A 19,040-nucleotide genomic window follows, 5' to 3' on the forward strand; every position below is an offset into this window, starting at 1 on the left:
AGCCAGAAAAGTATATAAAGAAGGTTTTTATTTTAAAACGGCCATGTACATTATCTATCGATATTATGACCAATGTACTCTTCCAGTTGGGCTCTCGTGAGGCCGGAATGTTGTTGAGCATCGAGTATCGCACTAGCGGCTCCGTCCCAGGACCACATGAGGCGACTGCTGAATGTCTCTATCATGTCTAATCGTGCTTCTTCCAGAATGTAATATTCACTACGAGGTTTCCTATCTTTACCTATACTAAAATAGTATTTTAGACCACTTTTTTTCGATAGCTGCGATGACCAGGGCTCTGAAAGAGTAAACAAAAATTATACATAAAACCGACGATAAAAATTTTTTATTAAGTTATCATTCAAGAAATTATTAGCATCATGACTAAGGTATGTATGTCGATGTCTGCCATAGGCTATATACATTTTGAACAATCACCTTTTATCTCTTTCAAGAAAAGCACAGATCCAACCACGTAAAACATTTCGTTTCTGCGCAATGGATCCGGCGCATCAATTGTAACGGCTCTCTTCACTCGCTTCATAGCTCTGTATTCGAGATTGTTGACTACCGAAGCAAAGTGTTCCATCCCGAACATCTTCTTACATCTGACTTGAAGTACGTGAGCATCAAAGGGCTTACTTAGGGCAGTGCAAAATATGTTGCATTGGTTTATCCTGAAAAATCATATCATTAGGTGTGTACCTGTTCAAATATTATAAGAAACTTCTAAAACCCTTGTGTTCCTGGAACACGCCTATTGGAAGTCTAAAGAAAGTAGAAAAATAAATAAACTAGGTATAAAATAGTAATAATGACTTATCGTTTTTGTAAATTAATATTTCGTGAATAGTATTTACTCCGGTTTGCAGTTCACGTGCAACATTTTAATAGTTGTTGTAAAAAATGAAATGTTTGTAAAAATCCAAAATTGGGTGTTTGGTTACCTCGGAAACGAACAATTATTACAATTACAAGAAAATTGTGCTAAAATAAATATACTACATGAATCAACTATAGAATTATTTTGTCCGTGCAGTTTGGGTCATAAAACATAGCTCGGCTAGGGCGGTGAGCATGTTGCGCGGGCGCAACGCCATTATCGATAAAAAAAATGAGTATCGAAGGCAGGTACACGGCGGCGGGGTGGTACACGAAGGGTGATGAGACATTGTTAAGTTATGAGTCATTTGTTGTACCTACCTGCAAATTATAGTACGTCGAAGAGAAATGTGATTTTGTGCATTCGCTCTCTGAATCTCTGAATCTGCTTGCACAAGCAAGTGTTATTATCAATAATGTGTTAAAAATTTTCACTGAAATGAGAATGGATCTCGAAAAGTTACAAAGTGTTAATTTCTGCCGTTCTCGTTAACTTGCTGCGACGATATGTGGTGTAACGGTTCGATTAGTGATTTTTTCTTTCATTTTTATCACTAACCCACAAAATGACAAAACTAAATACACTATCGATAGCGTTTATCGACAACAATAATGCGCATTACTATGCCCGTCCATAAGACTCGTGAGTGAAAGAGAGCGAAATACTCGCTTCACCGCTCCGATTTTTTATGACCCAAACTGCACGGACAAAATAATTCTACTATAGATATTTGCTTAATTATTGTGCATATATTTATATATATAAGAACGCGATTAAATTCGCATGAATGTGCATGTGTGTGTATAATCAAATACTAACCTTTCATTCAAGGGGTATCCAGAGATATCAACTCCTCCCAACATAAGTGCGTCCACAATATGTAAAGATTTGCTGTACATCTGATTGTTGCCTTGGCCACGATATTCTTTAACAATCTATAACAGCGAAAGTTAGCATTTTTATGGCTGTAATAATAATAAACCCCCAGGTTAGTGATAGTAAGAAAAGACGATATTACTATTTTCTCCAACATGGAATTTGATGTGAAGGCAACGATTGTGAGTGAGGCAGACCTTTTAAGATAAGGAGGCATATCGAACTTCATGAAATACTTTTGCAAAATTGTTGAAAACAAAATAAAACAGAATAGGGTTTATTTCTTCTTTTATATAAAAAAAAACTGTTTAAAAAAAATAGTTAACATAATTAAATATTTACTGATTGATTACGGTATTCTTAAATGTATTTTTTATATAATTAGTCTTCGCTCAGTGATCAAATTTCCACCTTAGAATCGAAGATATTAAAGATTCAGATTAGTTATATGTATTAAAATATCGCTTTTAATTTGTTATTGACATTTCATAAAAAAAACAATGGTTTGTTAATATGTTACATAATCGTGATGCAGACAAATACAAAACCAAACTAATAAAAAATCGTGGTAAACATCAAAAATTAATGAATTGGAGTCCGATGTACCTGAGTACAAAGATTTCTTTTAGAATTTAGTATAGATAGATGAATAGGTAATGGCAACTCATTTAAAACATACTTCTCCGTAAACCAATGTTTTAGCTGGTAGTGTTATTTGCAAATCTAAAACGCTTCTCCATCCGCTTGATTCTAGTTGAAAAACTTGTTTTCCACCGCAACCTGTACATGAAATACAATCTAATAAGTTCGGAACACTACTTTAAATTGGTAAAGAAATTGTACAAAATTAATTTACCTATGAATATTTTTAAATCGGGACTATTTTTACCGCCGCTCAGGAACATGAAGTGCCAGTCGTATACATTCTTGAAATTTGTCAAATCACCTTCCACCTCTATGTATTCAGGTTTCTTGTTTAATATATTCGTTTTGAAATTGAACAGACTGTGAGGATTGGGTGTTTTTAATGTGGACAAAATGTTTTTTAATGTTTCATCGGGATTGAGGCGTTTTGGTTGAGTTCTGACTTGATCTGGCAACTGTAACCGAAACGGATTCTTTATATTTATCCTCGCTCGTTAAAACCCAAATAACTTAGGGAAACTGTAAACTCATCATTTGTACGGTCGAGAATTTGAAGCACTTACATTCCAGAGTTGCAAGCACTGTTCTTTCATTTCAGCTTGATAAATTTCTTTCAAAATTTTGTGTTTGCTAAATGCAGCTATCTTAAGTAAATTTTGTATTTGCCTTTCGCCGAGACTAAAAATAAGTTGGATCGGGTTAATTGAACAAAGTTCAGACAAATAAATTCAATATTGGAATATTACGACATCTAATTATTATACTAACATGCAGTTACTCTTGTAAACGTATTCGAAAAATTCAGTATCTTCCTGTATGATGTCAATAGGAACTAGTTCTAAAATATCAATATCACTGTTAGTACTGTTCCATAGGATCGAGTTCACAGTGTAAAGGTGATGTTCTGCTGACTCGGTCCATGACCTCTTCCACAGACAAATCAGGTACCTCTCAGAATTTGCAGGTCTGGAAGTCACTGGTTTATGAATACAAACTAAAACATAAACATATTCATTTATTAATGTACGCCAACATAGACAACGGAAACCGCCAATAACATCAGAGAATTCATATTTAATTTATCTATCACACATGCTTTAAGTATATTACTAGTAAACTTTTTGTTTTCTTTAATTCAATAAATTCATAATTTCTTTAACTTAAAAAAAAATCATGCATACACGCAATATAATAAGATACTCGCTTGAGTGACACGGTTCCCGAGGGGTTGTGCGATGTGGTTTTGGTACGATGGTTAAAATGTAGCTACATGACATCACTTGTTAAATTATTTCTATTTAATTCTTTTCAAAACCCGTTCATCACACTAAAATTTAATGATCTATTGTGGCCGATCAGCTGACTGCCCTCTCCAAGAAAAATAGCTATCTACGTTAATAGTTAATATCGTGCGATTCTCTCGTACCCGCATATGTACCTACATGTGCGGTTACACACATGTGACGTCACCAAATTCCCGACCCAAAGCTCAGGGACCGTCTCATTGAAGTGGCAATACAACGTTATTTTTAGTAAATACGAAACCCGAGCCCGGTTTTCTTTAACTTGGTACTTTTCAATAAAGTAGCAACGGCTACTGCTATAAATGGGTTGCACAAGTTACTAAAAATGTCGTAGGTTAGATTTTAATCTCTTAGCATCTATGTAGATGTTATTTATTTGGTCTCTAGCCCAAAAACAACATGGTTCAGTATTTTGTGGAGTCATAAACTCGTGAAGCAACCAACATTAATTATTGTTTCGTATTGGCGTAGAATGTTGCGGCGGAATATTTCGTTAGGTGACGTCAAGAACGTGTTTTGGAGGTCTTTTCGTTGGATTGAATTAGAATTAATAACTGATTATATACTGGTATTTCGTTGAGTAGTAATGAAATTTTTAAGCTGTCATAATAAGGGAACAATACGTGAATCATTTCAACCTTAGTGACACTCTATGAGTTTTCTTTATATTGAATTATTTTCGTATCGATTTTTCTTCTAAATACGTTGAGCTGTTCCGGTGTGAGCGGGGATGCACATTAAAAATCATCTACTTTTGGGTATTCATGTAAAAATAACGTTGCACACAAAAATATATTGCAGTCATGTTTGTTAATTTGCTAGATATTATAATTTGTATACTTCCAGCAACATAAATTTAAAAGCATAATTTGCAATCCTAGGGCGCCAATGACGCCTGTTATGTAGCCATTTTTTTTTGGTCAAATAAAGGTTACCTTTATCAAAACATCTGTACATAATGTAGATCAAGCCAATGCTAAACCGTGTGAAGACATCAAATAGTTTCACCACAAAATGGCCGCCGGTTCTCACGAGCATCAGTGCCGCGAGGCATTGACACAAATACAACTGCTTCGAAAGTATTTCTTGAATGTTTTCCTGTCCCTCTACTGAAAATCCCTAAAAACAATGTGTAAAAGAAATTAATTTTTTTTTTTATCTAAAACCCATTAAAATTTGTAGTCTCATTTAATGTTTGTTTTATATCCATACAGACTAACTTCATAATACGAAGTTAATTCGAAAATAAGTGTCAATTCGATATTTAAACACGTCACACGCTACAGACATAACATTTAAAGGCGTCTTATGTTACAGGGTTTTCTGCGGTTTTCGAGTGGGGTTAAGTCCTCGATGTTATTTTTGCCGTGATTATTGGTGGCAATACAGGCAAATTTCTTCCATCTCACAATGTTAGTTAATTGACGTCAAGAAAATTGAAATGTCGTTCTCTTATCCCAAGAAATCGATCATTGTGATAATTCACTTACCCCATCGGCCATTAAAAAATGTACGCCTTTGTCTTCAGTTTGTTGCAAAACGTGCTCCTTTAGTGACATTAGATTTGATGGATCGAATATGTTACCGTCGTTTTTCGTACCATAATAGGGGTGGAATGTTTCTGGTGGTCCAGCGTAAAAGTCAGATAGCTTAAAATCGTTGGGTCCTTTTAGAGTAAAACCAAATCCTGCAAAAAAAAAAGGTTGAGTATCATTTGAATCGTATCAGTGTTGTGTAAGTTTTTAATTCAATCAATTTAAGTTATGATCTGTCCTAAAAATATCGAAGTGCAAATCTGCGTTTAGGTATACATATGTCTTCCTTAAGCACCAATATATATATTTATGGAATACAATTCAATTTCAATTCAATAAAATATAATTTTCTGTTCGATAATATCACAAAAGCTAGACCCTATTTAAACAAAACTTTTTGTGATTTTTATAGGTCCTAATAACCATTTAACACCGGTGACAATCAACAACTTGAACACAGATGACCAAGAAGCTCTTCCACATAGAATAATAACAAAATGTTAGACATGCCACCTAACTGAACTTTAATTGATAACATTATTCCTCAGACTTTGACTTGATGTCAGGAAGTAGGCAGCAACATACACATTGTTATTGTCTGTGAGCTTTGGCAATAGTTATGTGCTTAACGCATTACATGGGACATCTATCCACTTGTATTAATCCAAAAATGCACCTAATATTTCAGTTCTCAATTAATGCTGGAATAAGCTATGATAAAAAAAACTTAACATTAGATAATACTATTATTAATACTATTTCATGTTTCACAATGTTTCGTTGTTTAAGCAAATATTTATTAATGATTTAGGATTCTTATTTTGACGTTAATATGGTCATTATTGGTACATACTTTCGGATATAAATGCACAAAACTATTAGTGTTGATTGAAGTTTAGACCTGACAAGTAGTGAAATTTGGTATACCTTTTGCTCTCCACCCTCTACGATATAGAATGTATTCTGAAAAGCCACCAGGACCAGCACATACATCAGCAAAATACAAGATCTCTTTTTTGTCTATGACTTCTTCTCCATTTTGTTTTTTTGGATTAGTGAAGACAAAATCACAAACTGCATCTATGTTCGCCATTTTAACGGCAGCCCGGTTCAAAAATATCACTGAACCAATAGTTTCATATGGATTGCTTCTAAAACGAGCATGCCTCAGGTCTTCGTCATCTAAATCATCAAAGATTGTCTGAAAACACAAGGAAACAATTTTTCAACATTTTATTTAAGATATTTTTAAGAATATCATTTTGATGCCTGCTAATAAGTCGTAATAAAATAATACAAATGATAAAAAACGGAACCTTTGCTTTCAAAACTCCTTTTAGAATATGGGGTTCTACAAAGTCTGTTTCGTCATCTATAGTCAACTTTTTTGATCCCTTCTTCAACCATTCCTCCAACTGGTCACCAGAAAGCGGTTCATCTGGGGCGGGACTCATCCAGATCTGTAAACAGTATTAACATTTATCCCCTTAGTAGATAATACCAGAAGAGTGTAATATTTAGAAAGCCCACAGTATTATACCATAAATCATGGAAAACCCACAGAGCCAACAAAAGTAGAATTTAAAATTTAAATTAAAAGAACAAAACAGAATAATAGAGAGCAAGAAGAATGAAGAAAATGCGTTGATTTCGTAAAGCATTGCGACAAGCTGAGCCGGTGGTTGATGGCCAATATAGTTTGAGTTATCACGTGCCAATAATTACCATGTATATGATGCAGTGAAAAGCACTGAACTATAACACCAGCATCAATGAACTTGATATTGAACAAGCCATCAACAATAACTAATGCTTCCTCAATTAAAACAGTTGGATAAACCCTTGTGGAGACATCTAGGTATTTCTGCAACATCATAGATTTCTCAAGTGTCCAACGTCAGACCATATAATACCCAGACTCAACGCACATTCTTACTCTTTAAGACTTCATCTAATTAATAGAGATATACTGTGAACTTGTAAGTTGACATAAATAATACTTACAACTTTTTCTTTTGCCTCTGGTTTGGATTCATCTGGAGTCCATTTAAAGTCCTCAGGTACACTACCAACAATAGAAGGTTTTAAGCCCAATCCTCTTCGGCCTTTTTGTGCAGAAGCTTCAACGGGCTCTGTTCGTCCATGTTCAAATTTACCAAGACCTTTACCCGGCTTGTAACCCATATTACTCATCATTCGCTTTGACTTTTCTGAATATTCTCCAGTATAAGCATATTCGGGATCATTCATGTCATTCACAGATTTGTTAAATTTTGTATCAGAATTTTGAAAGCTTGGTCGTAATGCGTTCTCCTCTTGGTCTTCATCGTTGTCATTAAATACAGGACGGTAATCTTCAAAGTGTTCGCCGGGCGACGAGCAGTTTTCACTTATACTGCTTCTACTGCTTAATCTCACATTTCGATCTGTGCTATTTTCTATTTCGGTTTTTCTTCGTTTTGTACTGAGGTTTGAATGATATTCATTTGCTGTATCAGGTTCATCTTCTGATTGTATTGCTGAAAGTAGATTTTTTTTATTACTTTATTCACTTTATTGCGTTGATTAGACGAACTCACGACCCATCTGGTATTGAGTGACCACCGGAACCCATAGACATCAACTACATTAATGCCGCCGTACATAATGAGAAATCAGTTCTAAGTCTTTTTTTTACGGTATAACTGCTGTTCCACTTCTCAAACCGAAACGTATTGCTGCTTTACGGCAGAAATAGACAGGGTGGTAGTACCCGTCTGTGCGGGCTCACAAGGCGCCTAACCACCATTTTGCTATATCAAGAGCTATTGATAGTTTTAAGTAAATTTATGATTTTTGGAATAATTCTATTCATCTTCTTTTTTATTCGTGACTACTTCGATTTCGTTTTCGTGGACGTAATAAGTACATGCGAATCTGTTTTTATTATACTAATTATAAAATAATATATTAAATACAATATTAATAAAATACCTACATATAATAACTGGCTGAATGAATAATAATACTGAAAAATACTACAATAACCTAGTTTTTACCCTTAACCATTGTCTTATTAACACATTTAGGCCTTTATTTTATAATCACAATTTCTACAAATAATATTTTAATACAACGTAACAACTTATATAGTACTATATTTTATAGAAAGCAGAAAGTGCTACCAAAGGCATGCTGGCCTAACCTTATTAATACTTCGGTTTAGTTTCACCATGTTTAGTTTCAAAACTCCACTTCGTCTACTTCTTGCTTGTTACTTTGGAACAAATTTTTTACTGGTGGTAGGACCTCTTGTGAGTCCGCACGGGTAGGTACCACTACCCCGCCTATTTCTGCCGTGAAGCAGTAATGCGTTTCGGCTTAAAGGGTGGAGCAGCCGTTGTAACTATGCTTGAGCCTGTAGTTTGTTATTTGTACTCTCGGGAATATTATGCTCCGAACACATAAAAGTCAAACACACCAATTCAACAATCATATAATAATATAATATTATGTGTACAATGTTCTAATAAAAAGTATAAAGAGTAAACAAGTCACTAGGCACTACATGACACCAATTCAAACTAAAATTATAATACGTTTTTACAAATCACTTAAATCGACGCGCGCGAATCTCGCCGTGTGACGTCACGGGACACCTGCGCGTTCGGGAACTCCGATCGCGACCGATGACGCCCGAGTACAACCGAATGTTGCACGCTACATCAGCCCCCCCGGAGACCGTTACGGTCGATAAAAATCGGGAAAGCGTACTTGACGTCCAGATTTCGTTCTTTGCACTGAACGTGAAATGCTTGGAGATGAATCAGCAAAGTGAGATTCCGAGTCGCTTAAGATGTACGCCGGCTTCAATCTGTCTAATGACACCGTGGCAGGCTTTCCTTTGATATCTATTTTGTAATATTTATCTCGACGTTCTAGTACCGTATAGGGTCCTGTGTATGGCGGCTGCAGAGGTTTTCTAATAGCGTCTTGGCGGAGAAAAACTTGATTTGAAGATGATAGCTGTTTACTTATGAAAACTGGAGAAGTACCATGATGTATCACAGGCGTTGGTTTGATCTTTCGGATGTAGGCTCTTAGACGGGAAAGAAAATCATTATGGTCTACGACTTCTGTTGTCGAGGTTTTGAAAAATGTACCCGGTAATCGTAGGGGCTCTCCATACACCAACTCTGCAGATGACGAACCAACATCTTCCTTCCATGCCGAACGTATTCCGAGAAGTACCCAAGGTAGAACCTCATACCATTCATCGTTCTCGTGGCACATAATTGCCGATTTGAGCTGGCGGTGGAATCTTTCGACCATACCATTTGCGGCTGGATGGTACGCTGTTGTTTGAATATGATGGGTTCCTGTTAATCTAGAAAGTTCTTTAAACAAATGTGCATCGAACTGTTTACCTCTGTCCGTCGTAATTTTCTCTGGGCAGCCAAAACGTGATATCCAGCCCGTAACGAAAGCTCTTGCCACTGTCTCAGCTTTGATATCATAGAGCGGCATAACCTCTGGCCAACGTGTAAATCTGTCCACTACTGTAAGACAGTATTTAAAATCGTGTGAAGCTGGCAGAGGTCCAATGAGGTCTATATGTACGTGACTAAATCTATTAGATGGAGGAATAAACGCATGTACCGGAGACTGTATATGCCGTGTGATTTTCGCGCGCTGGCATGGGAGACATGTGCGTACCCAGTTGCTGCAGTCCTTCTTAATGCTAGGCCAGACATATTTCTGTGTCATCAATCTTACAGTAGCTTTTACTCCTGGATGACTCAACCCGTGAATATTATCGAACGCTTGTTTACGAAACTGTGACGTCAGATAAAGTCGAGGAGAAGGGCTACGAGTATCACAATATAAGCTCTCACCCGAACCAGAAATGTTGATTTTCTGTAGGTCAAGTGAAGAGCCGCATTCTAGCAGTTTTTGAAGTTCTTGGTCGTCTTTTTGCGAAGATGCTAAAGCATGCATATCAAGCTCACTCGTAATTGCTTCTGTGCGGGAAAGAGCGTCTGCCACTACGTTATCGTCTCCTGAAATATGTCGTACATCGGTTGTAAATTGTGACACAAGATCAAAATAGCGAAATTGCCGCGGAGAACAGTTTTCTGATGCTTTTTTGAATGCTGAGACTATTGGTTTGTGATCTGTAAGCACAGTGAAAACTCTGCCTTCCACCATATGTCTAAAGTGCTTTACTGCTTCATAGATAGCTAACAACTCTCTATCGAATGGGCTATACTTTCTTTGAGCTTTATTCAATTTTTTTGAAAAGAATCCGAGTGGTTGCTGTCCTTCATCTGTCTTTTGCTGTAGTACGGCACCGATTGCATTATCAGAAGCATCCGTACAGAGTATCAAAGCTGCCGATGGGTTAGGATGAGCTAGCAATGTCGCTTCAGCTAAACTTTTCTTACAAGCGATAAAGGCTTCCAGCAGTTCAGCTGACCAGGTAATAGGCGTACGGGGTTTTAAAGCTGGGCCGGATAAAACATTATGGAGCGGAGCTTGGATATTTGCAGCTTTAGGCATGAAACGTCTATAGAAATTAACCATACCCAGAAATCTTCGTAATTCTTTAATAGTTTTCGGCTGCGGGAAGTTCTGGATCGCCTCCACTTTCTGAAGAAGCGGTCTGGTGCCCGAAGATGATACGGCGTAGCCTAAAAAATCTACCTGGGGCTCACCAAACACGCATTTCGAAACATTAATAACAACGCCGTGGTCCTGGAGACGTTGAAATACTTTCTTCAGATGTTCCAGGTGCAATGTCTCGTTCTGGCTCCCTATTAAAATATCATCGATATAAGGATAACAAAAGTCAAGGTCTCTCAAGATTTCATCCATGAAGCGTTGAAATGTTTGAGCTGCGTTGCAAAGACCGAAGCTCATAAACGGAAATTCAAATAATCCAAAAGGAGTCGTAACAACTGTTTTCGCTATATCTGCTGGGTTTACTGGTAATTGATTATAAGCTCGGATCAAATCGATTTTGCTGTAGACGGTACACCCAAAAAGGTTATGTGAAAAGTCGCCTATATGGCGAACCGGGTATCGGTCAGGTATTGTACGCGCATTTAATGCCCGATAGTCGCCACACACGCGCCACTCATTATTTTTCTTCGGAACTAAGTGTAATGGCGATGACCATGGACTGTCTGATCTTACTGCAATACCTGCTCTTACCATATCCTCGAACTCACGGGTGGCTATTCGGAGTCGATCCGGTGCTAGACGACGAGGACGACTGAATACTGGTGGCCCTGGAGTGGTACGGATGTGGTGAAACGTATTATGTTTAATTTTACGCTTAGACAGGTCCCCAGCCGGACGAGTGATGTCCGGAAACTGAGAAAGCAAATCATGATAGCGTGAAGTACCTGTAACAGACTTAATTTGATATAAATCGGTTGACGCAGGTTGAGCGTGAGCACTGAGCGACGTTATATTGTCTATCAAACGGTGATGTCTAGCATCCACTAATAAGTTATAATGCGACAAAAAATCTATGCCTATAATAGGCTTGCCGACGTCGGCTATAACGAAACGCCAAAAGAATGCACGTCTAAGTCCAAAATCTAAAGAAATGTTTATCCAACCGAACGTGTTTATGGTTGAACCGTTTGCTGCATACAGTTTATAGTCTGTTTTCACACATTGTCGATTTTGTACGCACTTATACGGGTAAACACATAAGTCTGAACCGGTGTCAACTAAATATTGCACTTTTGTCTTACGATCGGTTACAAAAACACGGCCAGCTGTCACACTACCGCAGTCAGGAGTCGCCGTCTTCACTGACTGCTTGTTTCGTTTCCCTCTCTGAAGGAACACGGCTCCCGGCACTTCGTAGATTTGTTACCAAAACGTCGATGGTACCAGCAGAGCCTTGTATCTACGCTGGAGCGGCTTCGGGATCGTTGACGCCAGCGCGGGGACTGTGCTCGAGTTCTCGAGTGCGAATGGGAAATAGCCGACAGCTCATCCATCTTCTTTGCGAGATCATCAATGCGGCGTGTCAGTTGTTCCATAGTAAACGCAGAAGAAGAAACTTCGGTTGTGGGAACTGCCGTAGACATTGCAGCCACTTGATTCTGAGGTTGGAGCGTAATCTCATGAATTTTATCAACAATTTGAGCGACTGAGTCTAGAGGGAGATCGACTTGCGCTGCTATAATCGCTTGTACGTGACTAGGTAAACGACTCGTCCACAATGACCGAATGAACTCGTCAGGTACATCTGATCCAGCTAGATTTCGTAAGTGTCGCAAAAATTGTGACGGTTTTCTGTCGCCCAGTTCTTCATGTGTAAGAAGCTGTCTCACTCGTTGTTCTTGGGACGCAGATAACCGCGAAATCAACTCCGTTTTTATCTTCTCGTATTTGTTTTCCGTTGGCGGATTAGTTATAATGTCTTTAACTTCACACACGTATTTATAATCTAGATTTGCCAAGACGTGGTAAAATTTTGTCGCATCAACCGTGATATTTGAAAGCGCGAACTGTCCTTCCAATTGTACGAACCACAACGCGGGCTCATTAGGCCAAAATGGCGGGACTTTAACGCCAACACGACAAACCTCGCTCGCATTTTCCATCTTGTCACTATTTGAAGTCATCACTAAGTCTTTCTTGTTAATACAACGATTTATTATATTTAATTTTATAACTTGTACACTGAATCACGTCGGGGTCACCACTGTAGTTTGTTATTTGTACTCTCGGGAATATTATGCTCCGAACACATAAAAGTCAAACACACCAATTCAACAATCATATAATAATATAATATTATGTGTACAATGTTCTAATAAAAAGTATAAAGAGTAAACAAGTCACTAGGCACTACATGACACCAATTCAAACTAAAATTATAATACGTTTTTACAAATCACTTAAATCGACGCGCGCGAATCTCGCCGTGTGACGTCACGGGACACCTGCGCGTTCGGGAACTCCGATCGCGACCGATGACGCCCGAGTACAACCGAATGTTGCACGCTACAAGCCTTACAACTTATATCTTAAGGTGGGTGGTGCATTTACGTTGTAGATGTCTATGGGCTCCAGTGACCACTTAACACCAGGTGGGCTGTGAGCTCGTCCAACCATCTAAGCAATAAAAAAATTCACTATTTAATAATTATAATTTTAAACGTATTAGACCGAACGTAAACTTTTTTAATATAGGAAGAGAAAGGCTTTTACATCACGGCTATTTATTAGTTTATAGTCGCCGCACACAGGCCACCAGCCACAACCACAAAACGTAGCCACCGACCTATTTCCTGTTGTTTTCATACATTTTATATGGACTCGGCGCACACGGTTGACGCCGGTGTCCGCCACACGCTACATATAAAATGTATGAAAATTACAGGAAATATTTCGGTGGCGGCGTTTTGTGGTTGTCGCCGGTGGCCCGTGTGCGGCGACCCTTAGAAGCATCCAGGCTTCTAAAATATTCTTAACTGTAAAATATTATAGATGCTTCAAAAAAGTGTTTTCAGCAATACAATTTTCAACAATTAAAATATTTTCTTAATCCGGATAGATATTTTAATCCATCTCAGTGCAAAACATTGATTACTATTCATTTCATTTATGTAGGTTTTGTTGATATTTGCAATGAATACCGTTTTCATTATTTTTTTTCGGTTATGTAATTTCCTCTGTTTTCTCTGTTGTAGAACTATGTAATTAAAATTACTTTGACGTTAATTTGTCCAGCTAACAACGCCCCTAGCGGCAAACGTATGCAAACGTTCCAACTTCATACAAATTTTAGTTAACTTTTACGCTATCGAGAACTCGCACTAAGCACACTGTTCAATGTCGTTAATGTTATTTTTATTTATACTTGCATTGTTCATTACTGAACACGTGATTGTCTACACGTGAGTAATACAGTCGATGATAGCTATCAGTGTGCTTAGTGCGAGTTTTTTAACGTTCTCGATAGCGTAAAAGTTAGCTCATATTTGTATGGAATGGGATCGTTTGCGTACGTTTGCCGCTAGGGGCGTTGTTCCAACTGCATAAAAAATTGGCTTAACTTTTACGCTATCGAGAACGTTAAGAAACTCGCACTAAGCACACAGACCTTAAATAACATAAATGTTTAGCATGTTTACTATGTTATATCAAAATGCTAAAAGCAAGTCTTTTTATGTAACAAAACTACAAACCAGATCCATGTGATGTAGTTGAAGATGCACCATATGTATTGCTTCTCGAGCACTTCGCTGGTTTTCTGCTTTCTTCACTGCTGGAACCTTCATCTGATGTATCTGATAAGTATTTAATAACAATAAGTATTAGACGAGAATCTTGTTAACTTTGATTGAACGAAAATAATGAACGTATTTCATTGTTATACAAATTTCAATATTTATAACAGCTTGAAATGCGTGCGAAGCATCCCTTCCGGTTCTAAGGATAGCCGTTATTCCCACAAAATCGAGGCTTTGATCTTAGTTGTAGTGGGATAGCTGGTTCGACACGTGTATGTATATGAGCACGATATGCATCAGCGTCAACTCCTCCTCGGTCACAAACGAAACAGCATCAAAACATTTTATTTATAGCAGTTGGGTGAAAGAGCTCACAACCCTGAGTTCACAATGTGAATGCCGCCATCTGTTTTGGGACATGAGATTGAAATCTCATTTGTATTATTTAAGGGCAATCCCACTCTTAAAGCCGAAATCAACTGTTTCGCGGCAGAAATAGCTGATGTACCACACCCGAGCGCGGGCGTACAGTATCACATATTTGGTAAATATATTAGAAGTAAACACAATGGAGTTTTTTATTGCCTTTGATGGGAGAAAAGTATAATGGTTGAATTGATGGTGAGTGTGAGATTTAACAAATGATAAGATGTAGGGTTATTTCAAAACTCGAACAGGGAATACTTTTTTTTAATCCACAGGTGATTGTCTGCTAATACCTTATTTCTCTATCATTAAAGAATAATTTGCCATTTGTGATGATTAGCCATGATTAGTAAGCAAGCCATGATTAGTGAGGCTAAAATTTGTTGTATTGGTTGAATTGTTCAGCTATTATGTGTCTTGTTTTGGTAGTAATAATATAATAAAAAGTGAATATTAAAAATATGTACATTAGCCACATTATTATTATAGAAAAAAACTTGTCTTGCTTATTTAGGTAGGATAGTTAATACTTAAGTACTGCATTGAATTCAAGTTCAATAGAGTAAAAAATTAAAAAAGCAAAATAATTTTCTCAATACTGATCAACCAGTAATTTATTGATGAAAAATATGAGTTTTCTATGTTGGGTTAAAGAATGCAATTGCCATTTTAATTTTGTGTTTGCATTTTAATATAATAATTCAACTTGAAAAATGAGCCACGAGGAAGTTCAAACACTGAGTTAAATAATGACAATACTAATAAAATAAATGGTCTCATTGATCTTCATTATTACATTTTTTTTAATGATTACAGTAGATTGCTTGACAGGCTATTTTGAATAACACAAAAATGCACAATAAAATACAAATACTGCACATGCTGTTATAAACTCTATATCGAGGGGTGAAAGCCTATTTGGTTTAAGTGACATTTCTGCAATTTCACAGGAGTCATTTAAAGTTAAAAATTTGGAAAAAAAAATCTTTACCAAATTTTTTCTTGAGCTATTTGAATGCTTACTGTTTAATTCAAGTTCAATGAAAAACATCGAACTGTTGATGCTAAGCCTAAATAAAATGCATCTTTAATTACAAACATAAATGAAACCAAATGATCTTTCACCCCTTGATGTAATCTGCCATACTTGCTAAACCTGACCCTGATCCTGAGTATTGTTGCTTTTGCATTTCAGACAATTTTGTAGAAAGAATGGCGATAATTTCAAGTAGCAGTAAAATTGCTTTTATATGCATTGTAATGTAGATCCTCAAGAGTTTTATCACAACACCATTATGACACTTCTTCAACATAACATTAATGTATAAAATACTTAATTAAATTTATTTCTGCTTATTTGGAGTTATTGTTGAATTTTTCAATGTGAATGGAAATTATATACTTTAACTAATATATTGAACAAGGGTATGGTCTTATTATATAACTGGTGTTAAGGTGTCAGGTGTAAGCCCGCAGAATTATATACCACCAATGTACACAGTTCTACCACAAAGGCTTAATGTGTTTCAGTTAGAAGGATGGGATAGTCATTATATTATAAAATTGAGGCTTAGACCACATGTTGCATGGTGGGAGGGGGCATTCACAATATCATGTTGATGGGTCTGGTAACCCCTTAGCACCAGGATCCGTGAGCTTGTTTGGCAGACTATATAATGAGAAAATAATTAGTAAAGATGAAATTTGGAAGCTCTATAAATTGTAATGCATATGAGGATATGAGAAATTAAAATATTTATTAAAATGATAAGAAGTTGAGCGTATGAAAGTGGTGTCGATTTTACTAGGTTTCCCAAGGCTCCACACCCTCTATCAAGTTCAATAAGGTCACCAAGACTTCAGCAACATTGTTCCCAGCTATATTACTAATTCTCATCTCACATTGACACTCACAATGAGAGAGAAAGTATTAAAGAGACTTTCTTATCATTCAAACAAAAATATAAATAAAAGCTCTTTTCATTACTAAAATGATATTTAGATCTTATGATTGATCTACTTCATGACTTTCACAAGCTCCATGTTAAATTCCCAGTGGTTCACTATATTTATTGAAGATACTTGGTATTAGTTATGATGTCCTTCGAGGCTTTTTGTATGAAACATTTGTTCACTTATAGCCTGACCTTTCACACCTGATGCAATTCAGTATTATTTGGTATGACAATAATTTCAAATGTTTTAGATTTAAAATTCTTAGTACTCCAAAAATTGGTACGTAGCGACTTCGCTCTGCCCCTGACATTGCTGACGTCCATGGACGACAGTTACCAGTTACCATCAGGTGGCCGTATGCTCGTCTCCCTAGGTCAATAAAAAAAATAGATTTTGCCAGTATTCATAGGCCTTTAGAACATATGAGTGTACTTATTATGTTTATTTAATAATAGCTACAGTGAAACGTGACCGCGTTTAATTTAATTAAACTAGATTTTACATTATTATTAACTGTTACGGTTTAAATGTGGAAATTTTAATAGAATCTTATAAAACATACATAGTAATTATGATAGTAAAGTGTACCTGAGAGGTTCATTATGACGCCGCAGGTATGTGGTTTATGCTGCAGTAGTACGAATAATAAGTTATGGTAAAGAGTATTTTGAAAGAGTTGGGTAGTTTGTATTTAAACTTTATGTCGTTTACGACATATCATAAACACCGGTCAGTAAAATCAAAAGTTATATTTCAGATCACAACGCAAATTCTAACCCTATGCTATTTAAATTTTATCGGTCAATCCTCCTTGCATTTCTTGAATAGTTATTTCCACATTTCTTGCTTATAAGCATAAAAGGGTACATAGCCATAACATTTTTAACTTGTGCATGTTAGTTTTATTATTTTGGTTTGCAGTACTTTGCAGATTGTAGACTTTACAATGAAATTTTATATGCTAACAAAGATTTTTTAAGTTGTATTGGCGACGCAAAAGAAATAGAGTATATACAGCCAAATTTCAGTAATTAAATTACCAAATATTCCTCATAAATGAACTTGCGGTCAACGTGGTGAAGACCACGGCAATCCTCTTCGGTCCGGTCCGTACAAGTGTCGTCCCGGGACAGCTCAGTCACCGCGGCGTCAATGTCGAGCTTGGATCCAGCGTCCGGTACCTGGGGGTTAATATCGACCGGGGTTTGAGAATGACCGCCCACGCCATGTCGGCGTTGGCGGCCGTCCGCTATGCGAGGTTTTTCCTCTGGCCGGTGTTGGCCTCCAGGTTACCAGTCAGGACTAAGTTCGGCATTTACAAGACATATGTCCGTTCCAGTATCACGTATGCAGCTGCGACCTGGTATCACCTCATACCGCAGCGTATGCGGGTGAGGCTGCAGGCCCAGCAAAATCTGGCTCTTCGCGCGATAGTAGGAGCAGAGCGTTACGTCAGAAATGACGTAATAGCCCGGGATCTAAATGTGGAGTCGCTCGAGGAGTTCCGGATAGATCGTAATCCTTACAAGCGGGCTGACGATGGATCCCACGAGCATCTTCACAAAATAGCTCCCTTGCACGCCAGACCACCTGATGGTCGGGCGCTGTCAAGGGAGCTACTAGAACCCCCTGCTATGGCAAGATAGTCGGCTTAACCGGAGTGATATGGGAGTGCTCATAATGAGTGCCCCCCCGGGACTGAGCTGTCCACACTCATCGTCCCCCCCCTGCCCTCCTATGGGGACCCATTTCACCAGCCCCGTGGGTGGACCGCTCCCCCCCTTATGGGGAGCCTGGAACGGGTTAGCGCCTTAAATTGGGCCGGTGGCGGGCCCCTCGTTCTACTGACTGTTGTCCCTGTAGTTAGTTTGCAAGGAAAAAAAAGGCAGAGGACAATACGACGCCGGAGGGACCCTGGCGCCGGGCGTCCTCCTTCAACCGGCGCAAGCCCATCGTATTATGTATATATGTCGATGTCATTTGTAGCCGAGCACGTTGCGAACAGCTCTCTCCCCTATAAAGCTCACCCTGCACCCACATCACCCCCGACCTGTGTGGCAGGGAGCTTCTGTCCAAGCAGTGGGGTTTGCCCGAGGCCCGTTCCGTGCCCCTGTAAGGGGGTACGACAACTCCTTTTATAAATGAACTTTGATGTTGCCGTAGCTTTAAATATGAC

General features: G+C 37.8%; 2 protein-coding genes across 2 annotated transcripts; one reads left to right on the forward strand and one right to left on the reverse strand.

Moving 5' to 3' along the window:
• Window positions 1–13: 13 nt before the first annotated feature.
• Window positions 14–17,831, reverse strand: LOC101744431 (cap-specific mRNA (nucleoside-2'-O-)-methyltransferase 1). Its single transcript, XM_004932131.5, has 14 exons — window positions 17,453–17,831; window positions 14,438–14,539; window positions 7,248–7,762; window positions 6,560–6,703; window positions 6,171–6,444; window positions 5,199–5,395; window positions 4,644–4,827; window positions 3,173–3,398; window positions 2,968–3,082; window positions 2,616–2,859; window positions 2,439–2,539; window positions 1,703–1,818; window positions 439–677; window positions 14–298 (listed from the first exon to the last, which is right to left on the reverse strand). Exons 1-14 carry the CDS (start codon window positions 17,463–17,465, stop codon window positions 51–53), a joined length of 2,718 nt encoding a protein of 905 aa, XP_004932188.1. The 5' UTR covers window positions 17,466–17,831; the 3' UTR covers window positions 14–50.
• On the forward strand, window positions 17,467–18,510 carry LOC105842439 (uncharacterized). The gene is made up of 2 exons (XM_038012584.1): window positions 17,467–17,478; window positions 17,998–18,510. The coding sequence occupies exons 1-2, from the start codon at window positions 17,467–17,469 to the stop codon at window positions 18,508–18,510; spliced, it is 525 nt and encodes a 174-aa protein (XP_037868512.1).
• Window positions 18,511–19,040: the final 530 nt, after the last annotated feature.

This window comes from Bombyx mori, chromosome 8 (genome assembly GCF_030269925.1).
Source record: "Bombyx mori chromosome 8, ASM3026992v2".
Taxonomy (NCBI): Eukaryota; Metazoa; Arthropoda; class Insecta; order Lepidoptera; family Bombycidae; genus Bombyx; species Bombyx mori.